At 29.4% G+C, this 19,956-nt stretch overlaps 3 protein-coding genes and 1 long non-coding RNA gene across 7 annotated transcripts; 2 read left to right on the top strand and 2 right to left on the bottom strand.

The window, feature by feature from the left end:
• The first annotated feature begins 1,292 nt into the window (after positions 1-1,292).
• On the top strand, positions 1,293-7,503 carry LOC123260186. Its single transcript, XM_044721182.1, has 4 exons — positions 1,293-1,919; positions 3,271-3,489; positions 6,470-6,675; positions 6,827-7,503. The coding sequence occupies exons 1-4, from the start codon at positions 1,917-1,919 to the stop codon at positions 7,296-7,298; spliced, it is 900 nt and encodes a 299-aa protein (XP_044577117.1). The 5' UTR covers positions 1,293-1,916; the 3' UTR covers positions 7,299-7,503.
• On the top strand, positions 5,045-5,248 carry LOC123260187. Its single transcript, XR_006508414.1, has 2 exons — positions 5,045-5,080; positions 5,201-5,248. It is a non-coding gene; the product is annotated as an uncharacterized LOC123260187 (long non-coding RNA).
• Positions 7,504-8,502: 999 nt separating the features above from the next.
• Positions 8,503-10,060, bottom strand: LOC123260184 (the record flags this gene model as incomplete). The annotated part of the gene is made up of 1 exon (XM_044721179.1): positions 8,503-10,060. A coding segment is annotated over one exon (1,449 nt), but the record flags the coding sequence as incomplete, so codon positions are not given.
• On the bottom strand, positions 10,060-17,205 carry LOC123260183. Of its 4 annotated transcripts, none has more exons than XM_044721175.1 (6): positions 17,054-17,205; positions 15,496-15,765; positions 13,333-13,838; positions 12,647-12,930; positions 12,270-12,431; positions 10,060-10,356 (listed from the first exon to the last, which is right to left on the bottom strand). In XM_044721175.1, the coding sequence occupies exons 1-6, from the start codon at positions 17,096-17,098 to the stop codon at positions 10,061-10,063; spliced, it is 1,563 nt and encodes a 520-aa protein (XP_044577110.1). In that variant the 5' UTR covers positions 17,099-17,205; the 3' UTR covers position 10,060. The 4 variants fall into 4 exon arrangements, with proteins under 4 accessions (XP_044577110.1, XP_044577111.1, XP_044577112.1 ...); XM_044721176.1 differs by lacking the exon at positions 17,054-17,205 and adding an exon at positions 16,218-16,412; XM_044721177.1 differs by lacking the exon at positions 17,054-17,205 and adding an exon at positions 15,894-16,036.
• Between the last annotated feature and the right edge of the window lie 2,751 nt (positions 17,206-19,956).

The following is a 19,956-nucleotide window of genomic DNA, read 5'->3' as shown; positions in this document are numbered from 1 at the left end:
TTTTTGGAATATTTTATTTGGAGTTAAAAATAAATTTTAATAAATTCAAAATTTTCAATTAAAAACAATTTTTTTTTTAATTCTAAAAAATTTAATAATAAAAAATTAATAAAACCCGTGTAAAAAAAAATTGTCCCAAAAATGTCCCAAGCGTGGGACATCCAAACGTGACACAATTTGGGACATTTTTAGGACAATTTTGGGACATCTCAAAAAAAAATTAAAAATTTTAAAATAGTGCGTTTAAGTAATTTTTCGTCGATTTTAGGTATTTTTTTGAAGATTTTCAGAAGACTTCACAATTTCATGACAATTTTACTACAATTTTAAACGGTTTTTAAATGATTTTGAAGAAGATAATTTATTTTTGCACAGCTGTAGATTTGTCTATAAATTAATGGATGAAACATTTATTGAACATTTTTGGGACAATTTTAGGACATTTTTGGGACAATTTGAGGACATTTTTGGAACATTTTTTTAATATTTTTAGGACAATTTTGAACGTTTTTCAAATAATTAAAAAAAAAAAACCAATTTATTTTTGCACGGTTGTAGATTTGTCCTAAAATTAATAGATGAAAAATTTTAGGACATTTTTGGGACAATTTTAGGACATTTTTGGGACAACTTTAGGACAATTTTAGGAAATTTTCGGAACATTTTTTAAATATTTTTTTAAATATTTTTTCAAAAGTGTCGTGAAATAGTTCTAAAAATGTTCAAAGTCTGCTGTCGAAACATTACAGAATTGTCCCAAAAATGTCCTAAAGTTGTCCCAAAAATGTCCTAAAGTTGTCCCAAAAATGTCCTCAAGTTGTCCCAAAAATGTCCTAAAATTTTTCATCTATTAATTTTAGGACAAATCTACAACCGTGCAAAAATAAATTGTTTTTTTTTTAATTATTTGAAAAACGTTCAAAATTGTCCTAAAAATATTAAAAAAATGTTCCAAAAATGTCCTCAAATTGTCCCAAAAATGTCCTAAAATTGTCCCAAAAATGTTCAATAAATGTTTCATCCATTAATTTATAGACAAATCTACAGCTGTGCAAAAATAAATTATCTTCTTCAAAATCATTTAAAAACCGTTTAAAATTGTAGTAAAATTGTCATGAAATTGTGAAGTCTTCTGAAAATCTTCAAAAAAATACCTAAAATCGACGAAAAATTACTTAAACGCACTATTTTAAAATTTTTAATTTTTTTTAAGATGTCCCAAAATTGTCCCAAATTGTGTCACGTTTGGATGTCCCACGTTTGGGACATTTTCGGGACAATTTTGGGACAATTTTTTTTTACACGGGAAATAGAAGACAATTTCTCACGAAGCTTTGAGTGGTAATTACGGTCGAATGATCACTGATGACACTCCCTAATAAAACCCTCATTGCCGATACAAACTTGTCACAATAACTAAAAAGCCACACGTGACTAGTTGGCCACTTGACAATCGTGGGGTGGTAAAACGAGATCATCTACTCTTTAATAAAAACAATCTCGTCACTTTCTATTGATGCACTGGAAATAAATCCACTGCTTAACTTTTTGCGCATTATTATCTTTATCATACCCTTCTTACTTACCATTATAATAATAATAATAATTAATATATTTTTTATAAATACTAATACGGTTTTGATCGCCCGGGAGAGCACCGTCAAATAGAACACCAGGGTGAGACAAAAATTGATACAGATATACGTGGCCCAGGGATGCTGCGTCGCATGGGATGTCCCAGTAGCTCCACCCACGTCTGCTCCGCCTTTGCTAAATAATATTTTAACTCTCCAGAATACCAGTGCTTTTCGATTAGTTAAATCACGACATTCGTCACCAGCACGTCGTTTGAATTTTAAATTATCTCTTCAATTTTGTGAACAAAAAAATAAATCCTCTAATTATTTAAAAAAAAAATGGTAAGTGTAATTTTTTTTTTAGTGATAATAATAATAAAAATTAATGATTATTATTATTGCAGCCAGGATTTTTCTCTAAATTTAAAAATAACAATTAATAATTAATAATTTTATTTTTTTAATATTTAGATTAAAATATTGGTCGTATAAAAAAATTTTTTAAATTAAAGTTCAACATTTAATTTTCTACAAAAAATTCTTTCTTAGGACCAATAAGAAAGCCGTAATATCAAAATTAAAATTTTTATTATTAGAAAAAATTTGAATCGTTCATTATGAATCTCAATTGTGGAATTACGGTAAAAATTTTAGCCGTAAAAAAAAATCATGAGATTTTTTTTTTGTAGAAAATTAAATTTTCTAAAACTTGTGTTCAAAAAAATTTTTTTAGGATCAATATTTTCACCATGAGATCTAATGTACACTGAAAAAAAATTTTTTTTTCCAGAAAAAAATTTCTTGGCTCAAGAATTATTTAAAATGAAATTTGGTTTTTTGAGAAAAGAATATCTATAGATAGAAAAATTTGTTTATAGTTAAAAATATTTGTTAATATTTAACAAATCATTTATTAGAAGCCATTTTTTAGTCCTTAACAAATATTTCTTAGTATTTAAAAAGATTTATTAATATTTAATAAATGAATATCTGATTTATTAAATACAAAGAAATAATTTTAAATATTAAGAAATATTTGTTTAATACTAAAAGTGGTCTCTAATAAATGATTTGTTAACTATTAAGAAATATTATTTAATATAAATAAATCCTTCTATCAGTATCATGATAATAAAAGATTGGTATTAATTTTGATAGATTAACAAACGAATATGTTCACTTGAATTAAACAAAAAATACTTCGATTGATTCGACCAATTCTTGAGACAAGAAAATATATTCTTGAAAATTATCAAAAATATATATTCTTGTGACAAGAAAATTTTCTCAAGAGTAATACTTTTTTTTCTCAGTGTATAAATAATTCATTTCAAAATTTTGACAAAAATCTTGGCTCTAATTATTAATTAAAAAAAAAAAATAATCAACTGATCAAATAAAAATAAAAATTGGCTTATCACATTAAAGTGTATTTATAGCTGTGAACAAAGTGCTGGATGTTGGTTGACTATCTGACGAATGTCAGGGACAATTTAGTCGGTGTGTGATATCAACTTCCTCTTTAGCGCAATGTAGGCTACACTAATTTGTTGAGTGATTATCGGAAGAATCCTTCGATATAAATAAAAATTAAAAAATTTATCGCATTTAATAAATATTACAATGAGTGATGTTCTATATTTGGATTTGAGTTTATAATAATATAATCATTTTAATGAAAATAATTTACCAGCCAATGCTGACTTACGTTACGAATAATGGAGCGACAGATGCTGAGGACAGATCACCGACAACTTCTCTCATCTCAGGAGACGGTGAGATCGTCGATGACTCGGGAGATTCACCGGGAACTAGGGATACTGAGGAAGAAGCTATGTTATCGGATGAATTTTATTCGCTTGATACCGACGACGAGGAAGACCCGCTTAAGAAGAGAAAGGAATCTTTAGCTGTATGTTTATTTTTTTTTTTTAATATAATATTTTGTGGAAATATTTTTGTTAAAATTTATAAAATAGCAATTGATAGTTCTTAAAAATTTTTTTAAATTTTTTTTATGAGAAAAAAATTTTAATTTTGTTTTAGTAAAGACAAAATTAAAAAAAAAAAAAGTTATTTTTAATAAATTTATACGTATTTTTTGGGTTTTTCTCAAAGTAAAAATAATTAACCAATCAACTGTTTGGCTTGAAAATTTTTTAGGGGATGTGAAAAAAATTTAATTGGTGTATAATATAACCATTAAATATAACCATTAAAAATAAATTTATCCAGTGAAATTAAATTTGTAAACGTTAAAATGATCTTACCCCCAATAAATCGGCATTAATCATTAGACAAAAATTGGGGTTTTATGAGGCACTAGAGTATGCTAAATTTAAACTTAAGGCATGACCTCTTAACAGGAGTTTTGTTTAGGCATTTTTGCTGAAATTAAAAAATTTCAAAATTTGGCCAAACAAAACTCCTGTTAAAAAATTATATGGAAATCAAATAAATCCCTTACGCTCAAAATATCTCAAGAAATGCCCAAACACAACTCCAGTGAAAAGCGGAACTCAAAATTCCAATTTTAAGAGGTCTACCACGGATTTAAATTTGGCACACCCTAATGGGGCACAATGTAAAATTGATAAGTAAAGTTAGAAATTTTCGAAAAAGTGGACTCTGATTTTTTTAATTGTTAAGAATTAGAGCACGCGTACAGTGGGCCATGTTAATTTATAATAAATTATTAATTTAGGGTAGACGTACCGTTTTTGGCCAGTTAACATTTGAATTAATTTATAAAAAATTATAATATTGTGACTATATTTTTGTTGAGTTTTAAAAAATTTATATTAAAACAAATTGAGTTTGTAATGGTTTATTAATATAAATTCATTTCTATCGTTTATTTGAACAATAAATGGCCACAAACGGTACTCCTACTCTACATCATATTAAAAATCACATGAAAAAATTTTAGAGTTACTGCACGGAAAAAAAAATATTGTTAAGGAAGTCCTTTCGCTCCAGTTGAGTCATAACAACTGTAGTAGTAAATTTTCAATAAATTAAAATACAAAACCCATAAAAATTCCTAAAATTAAAAAATAAATAGTATATGAGGTATTAATCGTTGAAATTTTGAAAATTAAAAAAAAAAATAGTTAAATACAAAAATTAATTTGACTGTTGTAAATCAGCTGTTAGTAACCTGTCCGTGATTTGGCAACGCTTTATTTCGGTTGTTTACATTTTTATTTGCACAATATAACCTTAACCGTGTTTAACTTTTTGCAGTCAGTGTAAATAAATAAATTAATTAAAAATGTTTAGTCACAAAACCATAACATTCTAATGTCTCATGGCAGGGATGCTAGTATTTTTTAATTATTGTTTTATTTTTCAATTATGAATAATGAAAATTTGTTAACAATAAATTAACTAATAAGTATGCATGAAAAACATAAGCGCGTTAAAGTTTAGTTTGAATTTATTGAATGGTCTGAAGCTCGCGCGCTACGCAACGTTGCCAAATCTTTTGACTCCATTTTATTGTAGGTAACTTGAGAATTTTTTGTGATTTTTAAATATTAATTTCTCAATAAATATCTCGGTAACTGATATATTTTATTGCAAAAAAAGAAACCTAAATATTTCGAAAATCTGATTATTAGTTTTTTTTTACTTCATCTAATCCATGACTGATAGTATAATTCGAGAAATACTGCAAACGTCTGATTTTCTTGTAAGACTGAACAAATACTAACATTTAAAAATTTTATTTTTTCAAAAATTTGTCCGGTAAAGTATAATTTAAACCTCACTATAAGATAAATAAGGACCTTAACTATTAGAAAAAAATTAAATTTACTCATAATCTAATATTTTTTATTTTACATTGGCGGCGAAAGGACCTCCTTAAAATGACTATCCAACGTATCCTCAAATGACGTTTCCTTAAAATAAATAATAGTTTAAAAAAACTAAAAACACGCTTTTTATAGAAAACCAAACTAAAAAATAGAAAATAAATTTAAATTAAGAATAGTGTTAAAAATTTCAATAAATATAAATTAATAATAGTGTAAATAAAAAAAATGTATTTTATTTTAAAAAGCGTGAGGTGCATGGTGTCAATAGTTATAAATATTTTATTGACATATATGAGTAGAGTGATTATCATTTTGATAATATCTTAAAAGCACCCCACGCTTTTTTTAAAATAAAATACATTTTTTTTATTTACACTATTATTAATTTATATTTATTGAAATTTTTAACACTATTCTTAATTTAAATTTATTTTCTATTTTTTAGTTTGGTTTTCTATAAAAAGCGTGTTTTTAGTTTTTTTAAACTATTATTTATTTTTTACTTTTTAGTTTGGTTTATTTATAAAATATTATAAATACGGGGAATCAGAGTTCGATTTCGGAGAGGGAGCCTGAGAAACGGCTACCAGAACCAAGGAAGGCCGCAGGCGCGCAGATTACCCACGGAGTGTTACTGACATACTGACAAACTGACATACAAGTGAAGCTAATATAAAGCGTGTAATAACGATCCGGATTGCTGATTTAAGGATTCATTTGTTTGACTTAAGCATACAGAGTATAGCTCTTGTCAATATATGTAGTTTCGTCAAAACAGGCAACTGTTTTGTTAACGTGAGGATCTGTATAGTTGAATTAACTAAATGTAACGCTAAAATAATGATATGGATCGTCATTTTGATGATCCGCTGTATAGCTCAATTGGCTATACAGCGTATATCTCTAAAAAAATGACTATACGGCGTATAGTCAGAATAACGATACGTATCCTTATTCTAACGATATTTTTTTCTCCGTGTGAGTTTTGAAATAAGACGGCCGAAATGAATAGCAATAAAAAAAAAAGTTTATGAGTAAAATTATATATCATTAAAAGTAAAATTTTTTTAGATAGATGGTTCATGCAGTAGCCGTCACCTCAATTCGCCGTCGGGGCAAATAGGAACAGGAGGAGTTAGAAAATTATTCACCAACAGTCGGGAACGTTGGCGACAACAAAACGTCAGCGGTGCTTTTGCCGAATTGCGTAAATTGGTGCCGACTCATCCGCCGGAAAAAAAATTGTCGAAAAATGAAATTCTTAGAATGGCGATAAGGTTAATTTTCTTTTAAAAATTTAATTTGTAAAACAAATTAATTGATAATGAATTTTTTTTTAATTTTATTTAAAAAAATTTCAGATTTTTTCAATTGAAATTTATTTTTTAATTATTTGAGTAATTTATTTATTAACTTATGAATCTTTAGATACATCAGACTCCTAACAAACGTCTTGGAATGGCAAAAAGCCCAAGAACGCAATGCAACTCTCCAGAACCACGTGAAAATAAAGTGCGAGCCGCATTTGAACTATCAGCTAAAAAGTCAGATACAGAAGGAAGAAAAATCCCGATTTGTAGATCACGCGCCCGGGCAGCATTGTGATAAAAACGGCAATGATTTGCTGATGATCGCTCCTCTGATCACGCCAAATCATCAGACTCTGAAAAATCAAATTTCCCAGAGCCAAAACCGCTCCAGAGTCTTCCAAAAATCTCACAACACCCTCATCGTGTCCAACATCATCTCCAATGGCAGCTCCTCGGCTGCCTCTTTAGTTTCCAGCTTGAGAAGTCCCAGCAAGCGCTTGAAGGTTGAGCGAGACGAGGAAGAAGCTAGTATAAAAATCTCGAGGAATAAGAGGTCGAAGGTCTATAAAGATTGCAAAAATTCCGAATAAAGTTGTTTTATTAATTATTTATAATATATATTTATTATTATGTAATTAATAATTTGTTATTTATATTGCATCTTTTTAAATGTGCAATTTAATATTAATCGATACTGCAGCTTTGCTCAGTGTACATATATAATATAAATGTAATTTCATTTAATTATTTAAAACTTAATTATAATTAACCCTTGAAGGACTAATTTACACCCCGGAGTATTTTTTTAATTTTTGTACAAGCAAAATTATTAAATTCAATTAAAATTTTTATTTTTATCTATTGTAAAAAAATGAATTTGATTAAAGAAAAAAAATTTTAATTAAAAAAAAAATTTTATTTAAAAGAAGAAAAAAATTTTAGTTAAAAAATATTTTTTTGATTAAAGAAAATAAGTTTGAATTACACTGAAAAAAATTACAATTAAATGCCTTGAAAAAAACCAAAAATTACAATTTCAAAATATAATTTTTACAAACTCAGTAATAATTATAATTTAAAAACTAAAAATTAACTTATAAAATAATTATTTTTTCAAAATTATTTACAAAGTTTCTCAAAATTATATTTTGAATCTATAATTTTTGAAATATTCATCTTAAATACTTTAAAAATAAAAATTACCTTAATAATAACAAATTACAACAATCAAAAGTGTCCAGACAACAAAAAATCATAATCAACCCCCTTGTTTACCTTATTATTTATTACCCTTCAAGGGTTACACTGATAGAAGGATTTCTTAGTATTTAAGAAGATTTCTTTGTATTTAACCTGTCAGAACTCACGTGAATTTTAGTGTCTCACTTACACTACAGCGCCGTTCTATAAGTCGAATGTTGTTGTGTGAGCAAAATGCTTATAACGTGAGTGCTGACGGGTTAAGAAATTATTTTTTAGTATTTAATAAATATTTCTTAAATATGAAGAAATATTTTTTAAATGCTAAGAAATGATTTCTTAAATACAAAGAAATCTTCTTAAATGCTACACGGAAAAAAGAAAACTCGAAAAATTACAGTATATAATGCAACGTGGCGCTTTGTGATGAAAGCTGGAAAAATTACAGTTTCAGATTATAATTATTACAGATTTTATAAGAATTACATTTTGTAGAATGTAATATTTACATTGAAAGCTCTGAGTATTAAATTAAAAAATTGAATTTAGAAAAATGTTATTTCAAACTGTAATTTTTCTAGTTTTGATTACAACGGGACTGATTTTACATTTTATACTGTAATTTTTCGAGTTTTCTTTTTTCCGTGTAAGAAATCCTTCTATCAGTGTACCAAAAGCCCTTAACATACTAATCCCCACGAAATTACGTCAAGTAAACTTTATACCTAGTACTCTTTCTCTTTGCCCTCAGCATCATCGACTTGGACGGCAAATCATCGTTGAGTTGATCGTTGGTAGGTAAAGGAGTCGCCGGGCGTTCTTCACCCTGACTTAAAGCGCGTCTCGGCGGTACTTCGATGATTTTCTCCGAGGGTTTATTCTCAACACTGGGAGATTTCCCGATGCTAACATAACTAGCATCGCTAGTGCGCTTAGAAATTACCTCAGCATAACTTCCACTGACATCGGAGTCCCTTTTCGCTCCACAATTATTATTCCTCCCACAATCTCTTCCATCCCAACTGTGTCTGTTCCTGGTCTCATGGTCATCAGAAAAGGTCCTTCTCTCCGGAACAATGGCTTTGTGAGTGTTAGTAGTCAAATCTTCACTAAGCCTCATCCTTTCTTCACTAAACCTCTTCACGCCTTTTCTCTCCGCAAAATTATCATAATTTTCTTCATTTTCGCAGTTTTGCCTCCTGATTTTGGGCCTAGCGCTGTTGACTCTGTCATTAAACTCCAAATCCTTGCTGTTTCTCCTCCTGGGTTGTTTACCTTTACCCCCATCATGCTTATCATCTTCGCTGCTGTTGCTGATCCAGGTGTACTGATTCGAGGCATTGGAGGCCCGTTTTGGCCATTCGTTTTCCGTCTTGAAGTCATACAACTCGCGGATCTTCTGACTAATCCTCGCAATTTTATCCACGGGGTCGTTTTTCTTCGCGAGATAAGATTCGTTGATAATTTCATTGTCAATTTCAATCTCGCTTTTGGAGTTTTCCGAGTGAAACTTCCTGACGGGCCACTTGGGAGTCTCCTGGAGCTGAACCGAAGCTTTCCTCTCGACGGACAAGCTTTGCCTGGGCAGACTAGAGGGCAGCTGGTACTTAGCAAAGGTCATCCACTTGCTGGCGGCGTTTCTCGCGGATCTATTGGCGAGTTTCGGAGGCTCCGAGGGGTCGCTGATTTTCGGGATAGGAACCCACCTGAAGGACAGAATTTTCTCGTGAGTGACCTCGGTGTTTCTTCGATCGAGCCTTCGGTCCCTGGACTCGACGTCGGAACTCAGGCTCCTGCAAGCCGGCTTTACTACCCGCGACTGTTCCTCGAAGCTGGACACGCGACGGCGCTCCAAGCTGGGAGAAATTTGGAGGGCCTTAGAAGGAGAAATTTGGGCAGGAAGGTCCAGCTTGTCGCTGACGGGACTCAGAGAAGGTTTCCGCTCTGCAGAAGGACTCCGAGACCCGGACCGGGACCTCGGGAGCCAGCGGGACGGATTCAGTCGCCAGGACTCACCTCCTTCGGTGTTTCTGCGCTCCTCAATGCGCTCCGCGTACTTTCTTAGGCGGTCGACGTCCGCGCTGCGGCTTCGCTGGCTCCTCGGGGAACGAGATGGTCTTCGCTGACCAGCGCCCAGTGGGCTGATCCTGTCCTAAGCGAGATGAAGTTTCGCGTAGTCGGATATGTGGAGGAGCCCGTGCTCTGCAGAGGCCACGTGAAGACTCGTTCCGCAGATCCGTGAGTTTATCATCGGGTTGTGCAGTTCGGAGATTTGGCTGCTGCAAGCCGCCGCTGGGTCCCCGCTTGCTGCTAAGTATCCGTTCCAGAACTCGTTTCCTGGGAACGCGTTTCCGTCCCATGCGTAGGTTACCACTAGAAGTTTGTCTGCGTCGGTGGAACGCACTAGCTTGCTGTGAGGCTCTCTCAACGCGAAGTGGATCTTGATGTCTGCGAAATTTTAGAACTAAGTTGGTAATTTTGGCGGGGGTGAAAAGAAATAATTTTTTAATTAAATTAGTTTGAATTAAGGACGTTCATGCGGTACGCTAAAGTCAAATGAGTATTAACTTTTAATGAAATTGGCGTCTATAGAAAAAATTTTAAGTATATCAATAATTTTATCATCTATACACGGAGAAAATTTTATAGTAGAGTTTATTATCTAGTTATGTTAAAATTTATTAATTGTAGTAGTAATTGAGTAGTAAATATTATTTAAATAGTTAAATAAACCATCTGAATTGTAGTATTTACCATCCTGATGGTAACTACTACTATTATGATGATAATCAGTAATAATAACTGTTATTGTTTTAATTAGTTACTATTATTATCAAAATCGTAATTCCTAATATAACCTGATGGTTGCAGTTACCATCAGTAATAATAATAACTACTATTTAAGCTAGTAAAAAATATTTAAAAAATTAAGAATCTGCGTTACCGTAGATGCATTTCTTAATAAACTAAAAGCAGCTGTAGTGCAGTGTAGTGCACAAAAAAATCGGGATTAAATTCGGATTGAAATTATATTTATAAATTTTTATTTGTCTAAAACAAGTTTCAACGCCAAATTTTTCAAAAAGAATTTGAAATTTCCAAAAAAATCAAAATTTTCAATAAAATTAAAATTAAAAAAAAAAAAATTGTTAATCAAAAAAATCAAATTTTCAAAAAAAAAATTTTGAAGAGAATTTAAAATATTTTAATATTTCAAAGAAAAAAATGTACATTAGCTAAAATATGGATGTAAATAAAGGATTTAATTAAGTAATTTTATATTATTTTTCCTTTCAGAATTTTTACAATCTGAGATCGTTACAGTTACCATCTTTGATTGTAACAGTTATAATTTATAATAATTACAATTATTATTTTCAATAGTAATCGTTACCATTATAACTATAGTAACTATTACAATTGTCAATTATACCACCTATTATTTTGTTACTAATTTATTTTATTACCATTTTAGATAGTAGGAGTTACTATTTTTGTATAGTAGGTAGTATAATTAATTTTTCTCCGTGTACTAATATTATAAAGAGGAAAGATTTGATTGTTTGTTTGTTTGAATAAGTTGAATAAGCTCCGAAACTACTGAACCGATTTGAAAAATTTTTTCACTGTTGGGAAGCTACACTATCCCCGGGTGACATAGGCTGTATTATATTATAGATTGTTTTGAAATTTTTGTTAAATACCAGTGCAAAGCCGGAGTGGACTGCTAGTGATTTATAATTTTTTTTTTATTTACCTGAAATATTTTTTAGGTATCTATTTTAATGAAGAAATTAGTAAATATAAATTAGTGATTGATTTGACGCGCATGTTTATTGTTTATTAAATTTGACAAATCTATCATTTCTAACCATGTAATCAGCTGTAGGTGCTTGTTTTCAGTACGGTAAAAAATTAATTAAAATAATTTAAATCATCATACCAAGTAAAGTAATAAATAATTAATTTAAACGTTCGTCAACACTATCTTTTTAATACATTTATAAAAACTGCATAAATCGTTGTATGTTAAAAATTTAATTTTTATTCGTTAATAACTTTTTGAAATAACCGATAACGAATTTTCAATTTTTGAAAGAAGATCACTATATGATTAAACTTATCAAAACTAGAAAAATAATTTTATATCTACTATTAAGTCTTATGCATGAACGTTCTTAAGTATTTGTTGATTAGAGAAGAGTATTCTTAATTGAAGAAAATTTTTTTGGGTTTTTTTTTTACTTGAAAAAAATTTTTTTTTTATTCTAAAGTTTAGGTTGTTTTTTTTTTAAGTAATTCATTTTTTTCATCACTGTAAGAAGGATCAAATATTTATTTTGATAGTTTATTTTAATTACCTCCTAAATAGTCACCGTTACCAGCATCACCGCATTTTTGCTGGCAAAAGTAAGCGAACATTATGTCTGATACATACTTCAATTTTCTGTTCATTTTTTTCAGAGCTATTTCGAAGGTTTTCAGGAAATACATCTCTTGATCATGCATTATCTTCCATACACCTTGGATGAATAAATTAATTAATAAAAAAAAAAGTTCATTTTTGATAAATTCAATTTTTTGAAAAATAATTATACAATGATAAAAAAATTACCTTAATTGAAGATAAATGAAATAAATTTTTTTATCAATGTATAAATATTTAGTGAATTTTTTTGAGTGAAATTTATCTCAAATCGAATTAAAATAGTCAAATTATTATAAAATAATTAATTACCGAGTCCAAAACCTACAACATGAAGAAATGCAGTAGTATTTTGTTTCTCAGCTCTTGTATTAGCTTCCAAAAGAATTATTTCGACAGACAATAGCGTCCTTTTCATATAATTCTCGACATCAAATATAGTTTGGTTGGTCAAAGAAATATAGCGTTTGTTTTCTTTGGATTTAGTTCGTCTTACTGCTTGTTCGTACAGTGGATGGTAGTCTTGGCCGTAAAATCGTGACCAAAGGGTGCGTAACTCTCTTATCTCTGGTACTCCATCCACAGAAGGGCCATAACTATTTTTTAATTAAAAAAAAAAAATAATAAATACACGGAAAAAAATTTTTATTTGAATCAAGAAAAAATTCTCGAGTCAAGAATTTTTTTTTACTTAAATTAAGACGATAAAGTTCTTCATGATTATTTTGTTGACTTGAAAAAATCAAACTTGATTAAAAAATTAAGTTTGATTTTTTATTGTTTGTTTCTGAAGAAATTTAAACTTATTAAAATTCAATTAATTAATTGGATTATTAAATTCAAATTAATTAATTAAATTATTAAATTGAAATTGATTAATTAAATTATTAAAGTTAAATTAATTAATTAAATTATTGAAATTAAACTAATTAATTAAAATTTAATATACAGGATTTAAAAATTAATTATCTATAAATAAATTTTTAAAAAAATTTTACCCATTATCCATATTATTTTGTAAAGGAGAAATGACAATATCCTGTGACTCCATGAACCTGGAACGTTCAAACCTGGAGCCAATAACCCCCATGATGACTCCCCTGGGCTGAAAAGCATCAGAGTCGTTGCAAATTACTCCCCGATTTTCGCGAGCCCCGTCATTTATGAACTCGGTGTGAGACGAGACCACCATCATGGCAGAAAGCTTGATCTCGTCGTAGGACAGACATTTCGAGAGGACCAGCGGTTCCTTTTCTTGGTCAGTGCCGACGAACTCCCATCCTCCTTCTCCGGACTTCTTGTCTATCAGCTTCCATCGGTCGTCTGAGCCGTAAAACGCTACCGCGCGCTTGTCCAGCAGCCGCTGGATGAATTGTATCAGGCCCATATTTTTGTATAAGGCTTTTTCTATTGGGCTCCCTTGCTCACGCTTGAACTTCAGCCATCCTGCTATCAAGGGGAGCATCGCTTCGTGGATTATTGGGTACGCTGAATTTGAGTTGAACTGAAAATAATTGTGCTTATTTTATAAGAATTTTAGAATAATTTTTTTTTTTTTTTTATAAAAAAGCTTTTTATGAATTAGGGGGCGTCCATAAATTACGTGAGGCATTTTTGAGAATTTTTTAACCCCCCTCCCCCCTTGATAAGATTTCGTAAGATTTTCCTCAACTCCCTCCCCCCTCCCCTAATCTCACGCGAGATTATTCAAAATTTATGTTTTGGCTGTAAACGGGTTGGATTATTGAGAAAAAAAGTGCCATTCGGCTACACCCGACATGGATAGGTAGATTTCTTGTTTGAATATTGAAAAAAACACGTTATTAAAAGGCCGTAATGTCCTAAAATTTATTTTTTATTATATTTTTGCAAATAACGATATGAGACTGACTACAGCAAATAGATATTTAAAGACATCTACCTAAAAATAGGATTTTTACATATAAAAGTCATTTGATGATAAAAGCTAAAATTTAATTTATTATTGATTTTTTTTTAATTTTCTCAACTACGAAATAAATTAAAAAAAGTATTAAAAGTCGACGAACAATAGTTTAAATTGAAGATAATTAAACATATTATGACAAAATTGTATTAAAATTACGACATGAGACCGGCTACCACCGATAGATTTCTAAAGAAATCTATACCTAAAAAATTAGTGAATCCTATCGATCAATAATCAAATTAAACAATCGAGCACTACTTTGCTGCTCTGCAGGGTTCAGACGAATACGACAAACACTATTGTGTCAAATTTGGCCATATTTTATTATAGAAATACTTTTTCACGAAATTTTACACTGTTTTCTGCTAGAGAAAAAATTACGTGATATTTGTTAAGATCCCCCCCTCCCCTTCCCCCTAAGTGAGATTTGGTAAGATTTAGCATGATCCACTCCCCCCCTAGAACACCTCACGTAATTAATGGACGCCCCCTTACTAATTTTTTTAATCTTCAAAATTTGCCTGAAAATTGTTTATTTCAAATTTCATAAATCATCACATTTAATTTTAAAAAATTTATATTGTATAAATTAAACTTTTAACTGTTTTTATTTTTTTGAGATAATAAAAAAATTTAATTTTCTAATAAATAATGTCTTAAAATTATATTGTATTTTTAATATTTTTATCCAATATTTAAATATCAAGCTAAGAATTATTTCTACTGTACTAACACAGTAAAAAATTTTCCGTAATCGTCTAAAAAAATTTAATGTTAAATATTTAATACTTTTAATTGGCGATTTTATAAGCAAAAAAAAATATTCTGAGTCTTATAAAATATAATTTTTTTATACAAAATTTTTTGACACACAATAATTAAAAAAAATTATTTTTGCAGAGAAAAAAAAGTTTTCTTGAACCAAGAAACTTTTTCGGAAGCTTTGAGTTATCCTAAAGCAATAATAAATTTTTTTAACACACTAAAGTTTTTTTGACTCAAAAAAATTTTATATCAACTAAAATAGTATATATTTTTTTGACATCAAATTATTTTTTATTTCTTTTTGTCAAAAAAATTTATTCTAAAATAAATTAGAATTTTCATCGGATCTCAATAGAACTTTTCATTTTTTTTACAAAAAAAAAAAAACTTAATTAAAATAAAAAAAAAATTTTTTTTTTCATCTAAAATAAGAAAAATTGATAATCACCTCAAGAATATCAGTTTTGATGGATCTTTCTTTCAAGAACGAACATCTGACTGTTTTAATGGGAAACTGAATCGGAAAAATTTCGCTCCTCTTGATAAGGGTTGTTAGCGTAACAGGGGGTGGTGTGCAGACATGCATGCAATCTTTAACCAGCTGCTTGGTATCATCGTCAAAAGGAACTCCGTTTGGCGAGCCCAAGGTGTTTTCCCAGGATATTTCAGGCGGCTCCATGATGACTGGAATCTTCGGGTCGTCGATTCTCAGGTGTTTCTGAAATGCAGTTTATTGAAAAATAAAAGTGCTTTTTGTCATTGAACTTAAAAATAGAAGAGCGTGGATAATAGATACTATAATATACGGAGAAGGATTCTATAATCTATTAATAACTGTTTAATTACACCAAGGACGTTCGGGCCTTTGATAGTTGAGCATGAAATTGCCTAAAGACCGGAAAATGCAACCGCTCACCCACGAAAGCCTAACGTACTATTTATTTATTACTTTTTCATCTACTCTTATCATTTGTAATTGCTAATTATTCATCATTTATTTCATTTATTCTTACATTTATAAATTTACTAGCAAAAACTGTCAATTATTTACCCGAAAAAAATAAAAATCAATTATTCAATTAAAATTTTTATTATAACAGAACACTTTTATTTAAACTGATAATTTACAGCACACTTTATTTTATTGCAAATTAATAATTATAAACTCACCCGGCGAAAGCAACAAGCAAATATCGACATCTTAATTATCAATTGCAATAATGATGAATTTTTATTTAAATAATAATACACTTTGTAAATTTTATTTATATTTTCTTTATAGACCGATTTTGAAAATTAATGACAAGAAATAATTGAGAAAATTGATGACTGACTAGTGAGCTTTCGAACTCCGCGGTTAATGTGACTAGTTATAGCGGACCTTGAGGGTTTGCGTGTGCGCAGAAGGAAGTTTTAACTATTATTAATATGGAAGTTATCGACCTTCAATATTGTGTATTAATTATTATTTAAAAAAAATTAGAATATAAATTACAATTTAATTTTGCGTCAGATTTTTAATAAAAAAACGCGAATTTTTCTTTTAAAATTCGGACAGTTTCATTTGGATCATTTGCCGACGGTTGATCGAGGACCTGCTGATAGTAAAGTTGACAGTAAGCTTGGAAGTATATCGAGAGTCGATCATTATGTGATGTCAACTTTTCTTCTGTTGAAAACTTTCAATTTATCTTCAAATTTTTTAATTTTAATTAATTTGTAACTTAATATTTGTTTAATTTGATTTTATCAATTTTATGTGTAGTAAAAATATATTGCACGCGATAAAGCTATCACAATTTCTTTTAGAAAATTGATAAATATTTTTTTTAATAAATCATCCAGAAAAGTTGGTCTGATTTTTTTTGTGAGTGGAAATTTTTTTCAAGGTAAAAATTTTAAAGAGTAGTTTCACTTTTTTATTTTGTATCCCAGATTTTTAATTGCCAATTTTTAGAAACTTTCGCACGTTTTTTTAATTAATATATTAAATTGAAAAAACTTACTTGGAAAAATAAATAATAACTGCAGCTTGAAAAAAAAAAATACATATAACTTTTTGCTTGAAAGAGAAACGCGCAAATAAAATTATATTTTACACCTATTTATTCTGCGAATTAGTTCAACAAAGTGTTAATTTATAAACTGCGTATCTACACTTTTTGCACTCAGTAATTATGAGTCATCAGTATCAGCTATAAATATTTCTTCCTCTACTATTCTTATTATTATTATCATCATCACAGCAAAAACGTAAGCAAAATTTTTCTCAAAATAAAAGATAATAAGAATTTTTTAATATGTAATAAAAAATAACAAGAATTTTTACACTAGAATATTAATTTCTTATCTCAAAATTCGTGCATATAATTTCTTAAATTTTCTACGCATCCATATCAATAATAATAAATTAAATTTAAAAAAAATAATTTTTTGATTTTTTCAAACGAATATTTGAAAAAATTCTTTTTCAAATTTGCAATCAGCTTTTTACAAAATTTTTTTTATCTAGTTTTGAAAATATTTTGTATTCAATAAATTATTTGTTAAAAATTTTCAACATCATAATTGCCTTTTTTTAAATTATTTTTATTTTTCCAAAAATATAGAAAGTTAAAAACAGGAAAATATTTTGATAATAATGTAAATATTTAATGACTAATTAAATTATAGATAATTTCAATGGAATAACTTAATAATTTTTAAATTCATTTTTACACTGGAAATAATTTCTTGAACCAAGAAAATTATTTTAAAGAGCTTTATCCGTCTTAATAATTGCAGAGTCAAAATTAATCCTATGTTTAATAACAATTAAACGCTACTTAAGCTTCAAATAAGCTGAAAAAAAACTTTAATTTAAATAATTTTTTTATTAACGTATACATTTTCACAATTTAATTTTTTTTAATTTTATGATTGATTAAAAAAAATTAATTTATGAAAATTTTGAATCACGGAATTTTTCAGATTTTTTTAGTAAGTAAGTGTAACAATAAATAGCATTAATAAAACGCAAACATGAACAAGTACACTCCTTAAACTAAAAGTCAAATGTTTTCTTAGCGTAAAAATATTTTCTCGAACATGAGAATGAGAAAATCAAAGTTAAGTAGGTAGGTCGTGTCTGACCGAGAGAATGGTATGCGCCCGATCTTCAGTCTTGATCCTATCCTGTACTATCCCGATACCGATATACCCACAGAACGTGGATAAAAAGTACCTCTCTAAAATAACCAGTAACGTAAAAGCGGGGCCACCACCTAGCCAGCTGTAAGCATTTCATTCCCGTTTAATATTCAAGGGACACATTACTTTGTACATGCCTCATGCCTCGAACCTCGAACTATGATTAACGGTACTCGCAACATAACAGAATCAGGTTCGCTGTTATGTGCCGGTGCTGAGGTAAGTACACAATGTATTCACACAAGTGCAAACACATCTTCATTACGCTGAAATACAACGACACTTGCTGGTACTTTTATTTTACACGTATTCATGCATAAGCGAAGTTTACTTTTGAAAATAAGTTCATTTTGTCTGAAAAATTTATTTTTTTTTTTATTAATTACAAATAATTAAAATTTTATTTTTAGTAAAGAAAATAGTATATTACACCTCTAGGGAAGTAAAGTAAGAAATGTCTCAGATCACAGGTAATTGTTGGCCGAGGCGAAGCCGAGGTCAACAAACATGTGATCTGAGGCTTTCTTATTTACTTCCTGTGGAGTGTATACTATTTTTTTGCTCGACGAAGGCAGAAAGGGGCAACTTCGTTTAGCGCAGTGGGCCGAAAGTTGACGCTTTCTGCCCGGAGGGGAAATAGTATATTACACACCTAGGGAAGTAAAGTAAGAAATGTCTCAGATTACATGTAATTGTTGGCCGAGGCGAAGCCGAGGTCAACAAACATGTGATCTGAGGCTTTCTTATTTACTTCCCGAGGAGTGTATACTATTTTTTTCCCCGACGAAGGCGGAAAGCGGTAACTTCGTTTCGCACAGCGGGGCTAAAGTTGACGCTTTACGCCCGGAGGGGAAATAGTATATTACACACCTAGGGAAGTAAAGTAAGAAATGTCTCAGATCACAGGTAATTGTTGGCCTCGGCTTCGCCTCGGCCAACAATTACCTGTGCTCTGAGGCTTTCTTATTTACTTCCTGTGGAGTGTATACTATTTTTTTGCTCGACGAAGGCAGAAAGGAGCAACTTCGTTTAGCGCAGTGGGCCGAAAGTTGACGCTTTCTGCCCGTCGAACAAAAAAAAAATTTTTAATTTTTTAGTTCATATTTTTATGAGTTAAAATTTTGGATTCAAATTAATTTGATTTTAAGAAAAAAATCTCTAATTAACAAAATAAAGTTGAAAAAATTTTAAAAGAAGAAAATTTTCTTCATTCAAGACAAAAAATTTATTTAAAATAATTTTCTAAGGAAAAAATTTTTTTTTTTAATAATAAATTTAATTTATTAAAAATTTACTAAAATCTTTATTTTCATTCTGATAAAATTTCAGTTATGAAAATTTTTTCAAAATTACGAAGCTACTAATAATAAAATTTTAAAACTTCGACCCGGAAGTAAAAAATATAAGGTATGATATCAAGAATAATCGACTTTTCAAACGAAAATCTGGTTGCAAAAAACCGGCTTTTGGCGTCGAGAAAGTTGTTAGAAAATGTAAAAACGCATATCATTAAAATAATTGCCCTTGTGTTTAATTTAATCAAAAGTAAAAGTGTAAGACATCTTAATTTATTACATTACTCTAATTTAAATAACTACTCAGAAATTTGCATAGAAATTCGTGAATAAATAAAATAGTCAATAAACTATAAACTAATAGAATACATCGAATATCATTAATCTCAAATGCAAACTAGTTATTAATCAGCGTTCGCTCATTC

The sequence above is a fragment of the Cotesia glomerata genome, linkage group LG2, assembly GCF_020080835.1.
Source record: "Cotesia glomerata isolate CgM1 linkage group LG2, MPM_Cglom_v2.3, whole genome shotgun sequence".
Taxonomy (NCBI): Eukaryota; Metazoa; Arthropoda; class Insecta; order Hymenoptera; family Braconidae; genus Cotesia; species Cotesia glomerata.
The sequence above is the reverse complement of the archived record's forward strand: the minus strand, read 5'-3'. Positions and strand labels throughout refer to the sequence as shown.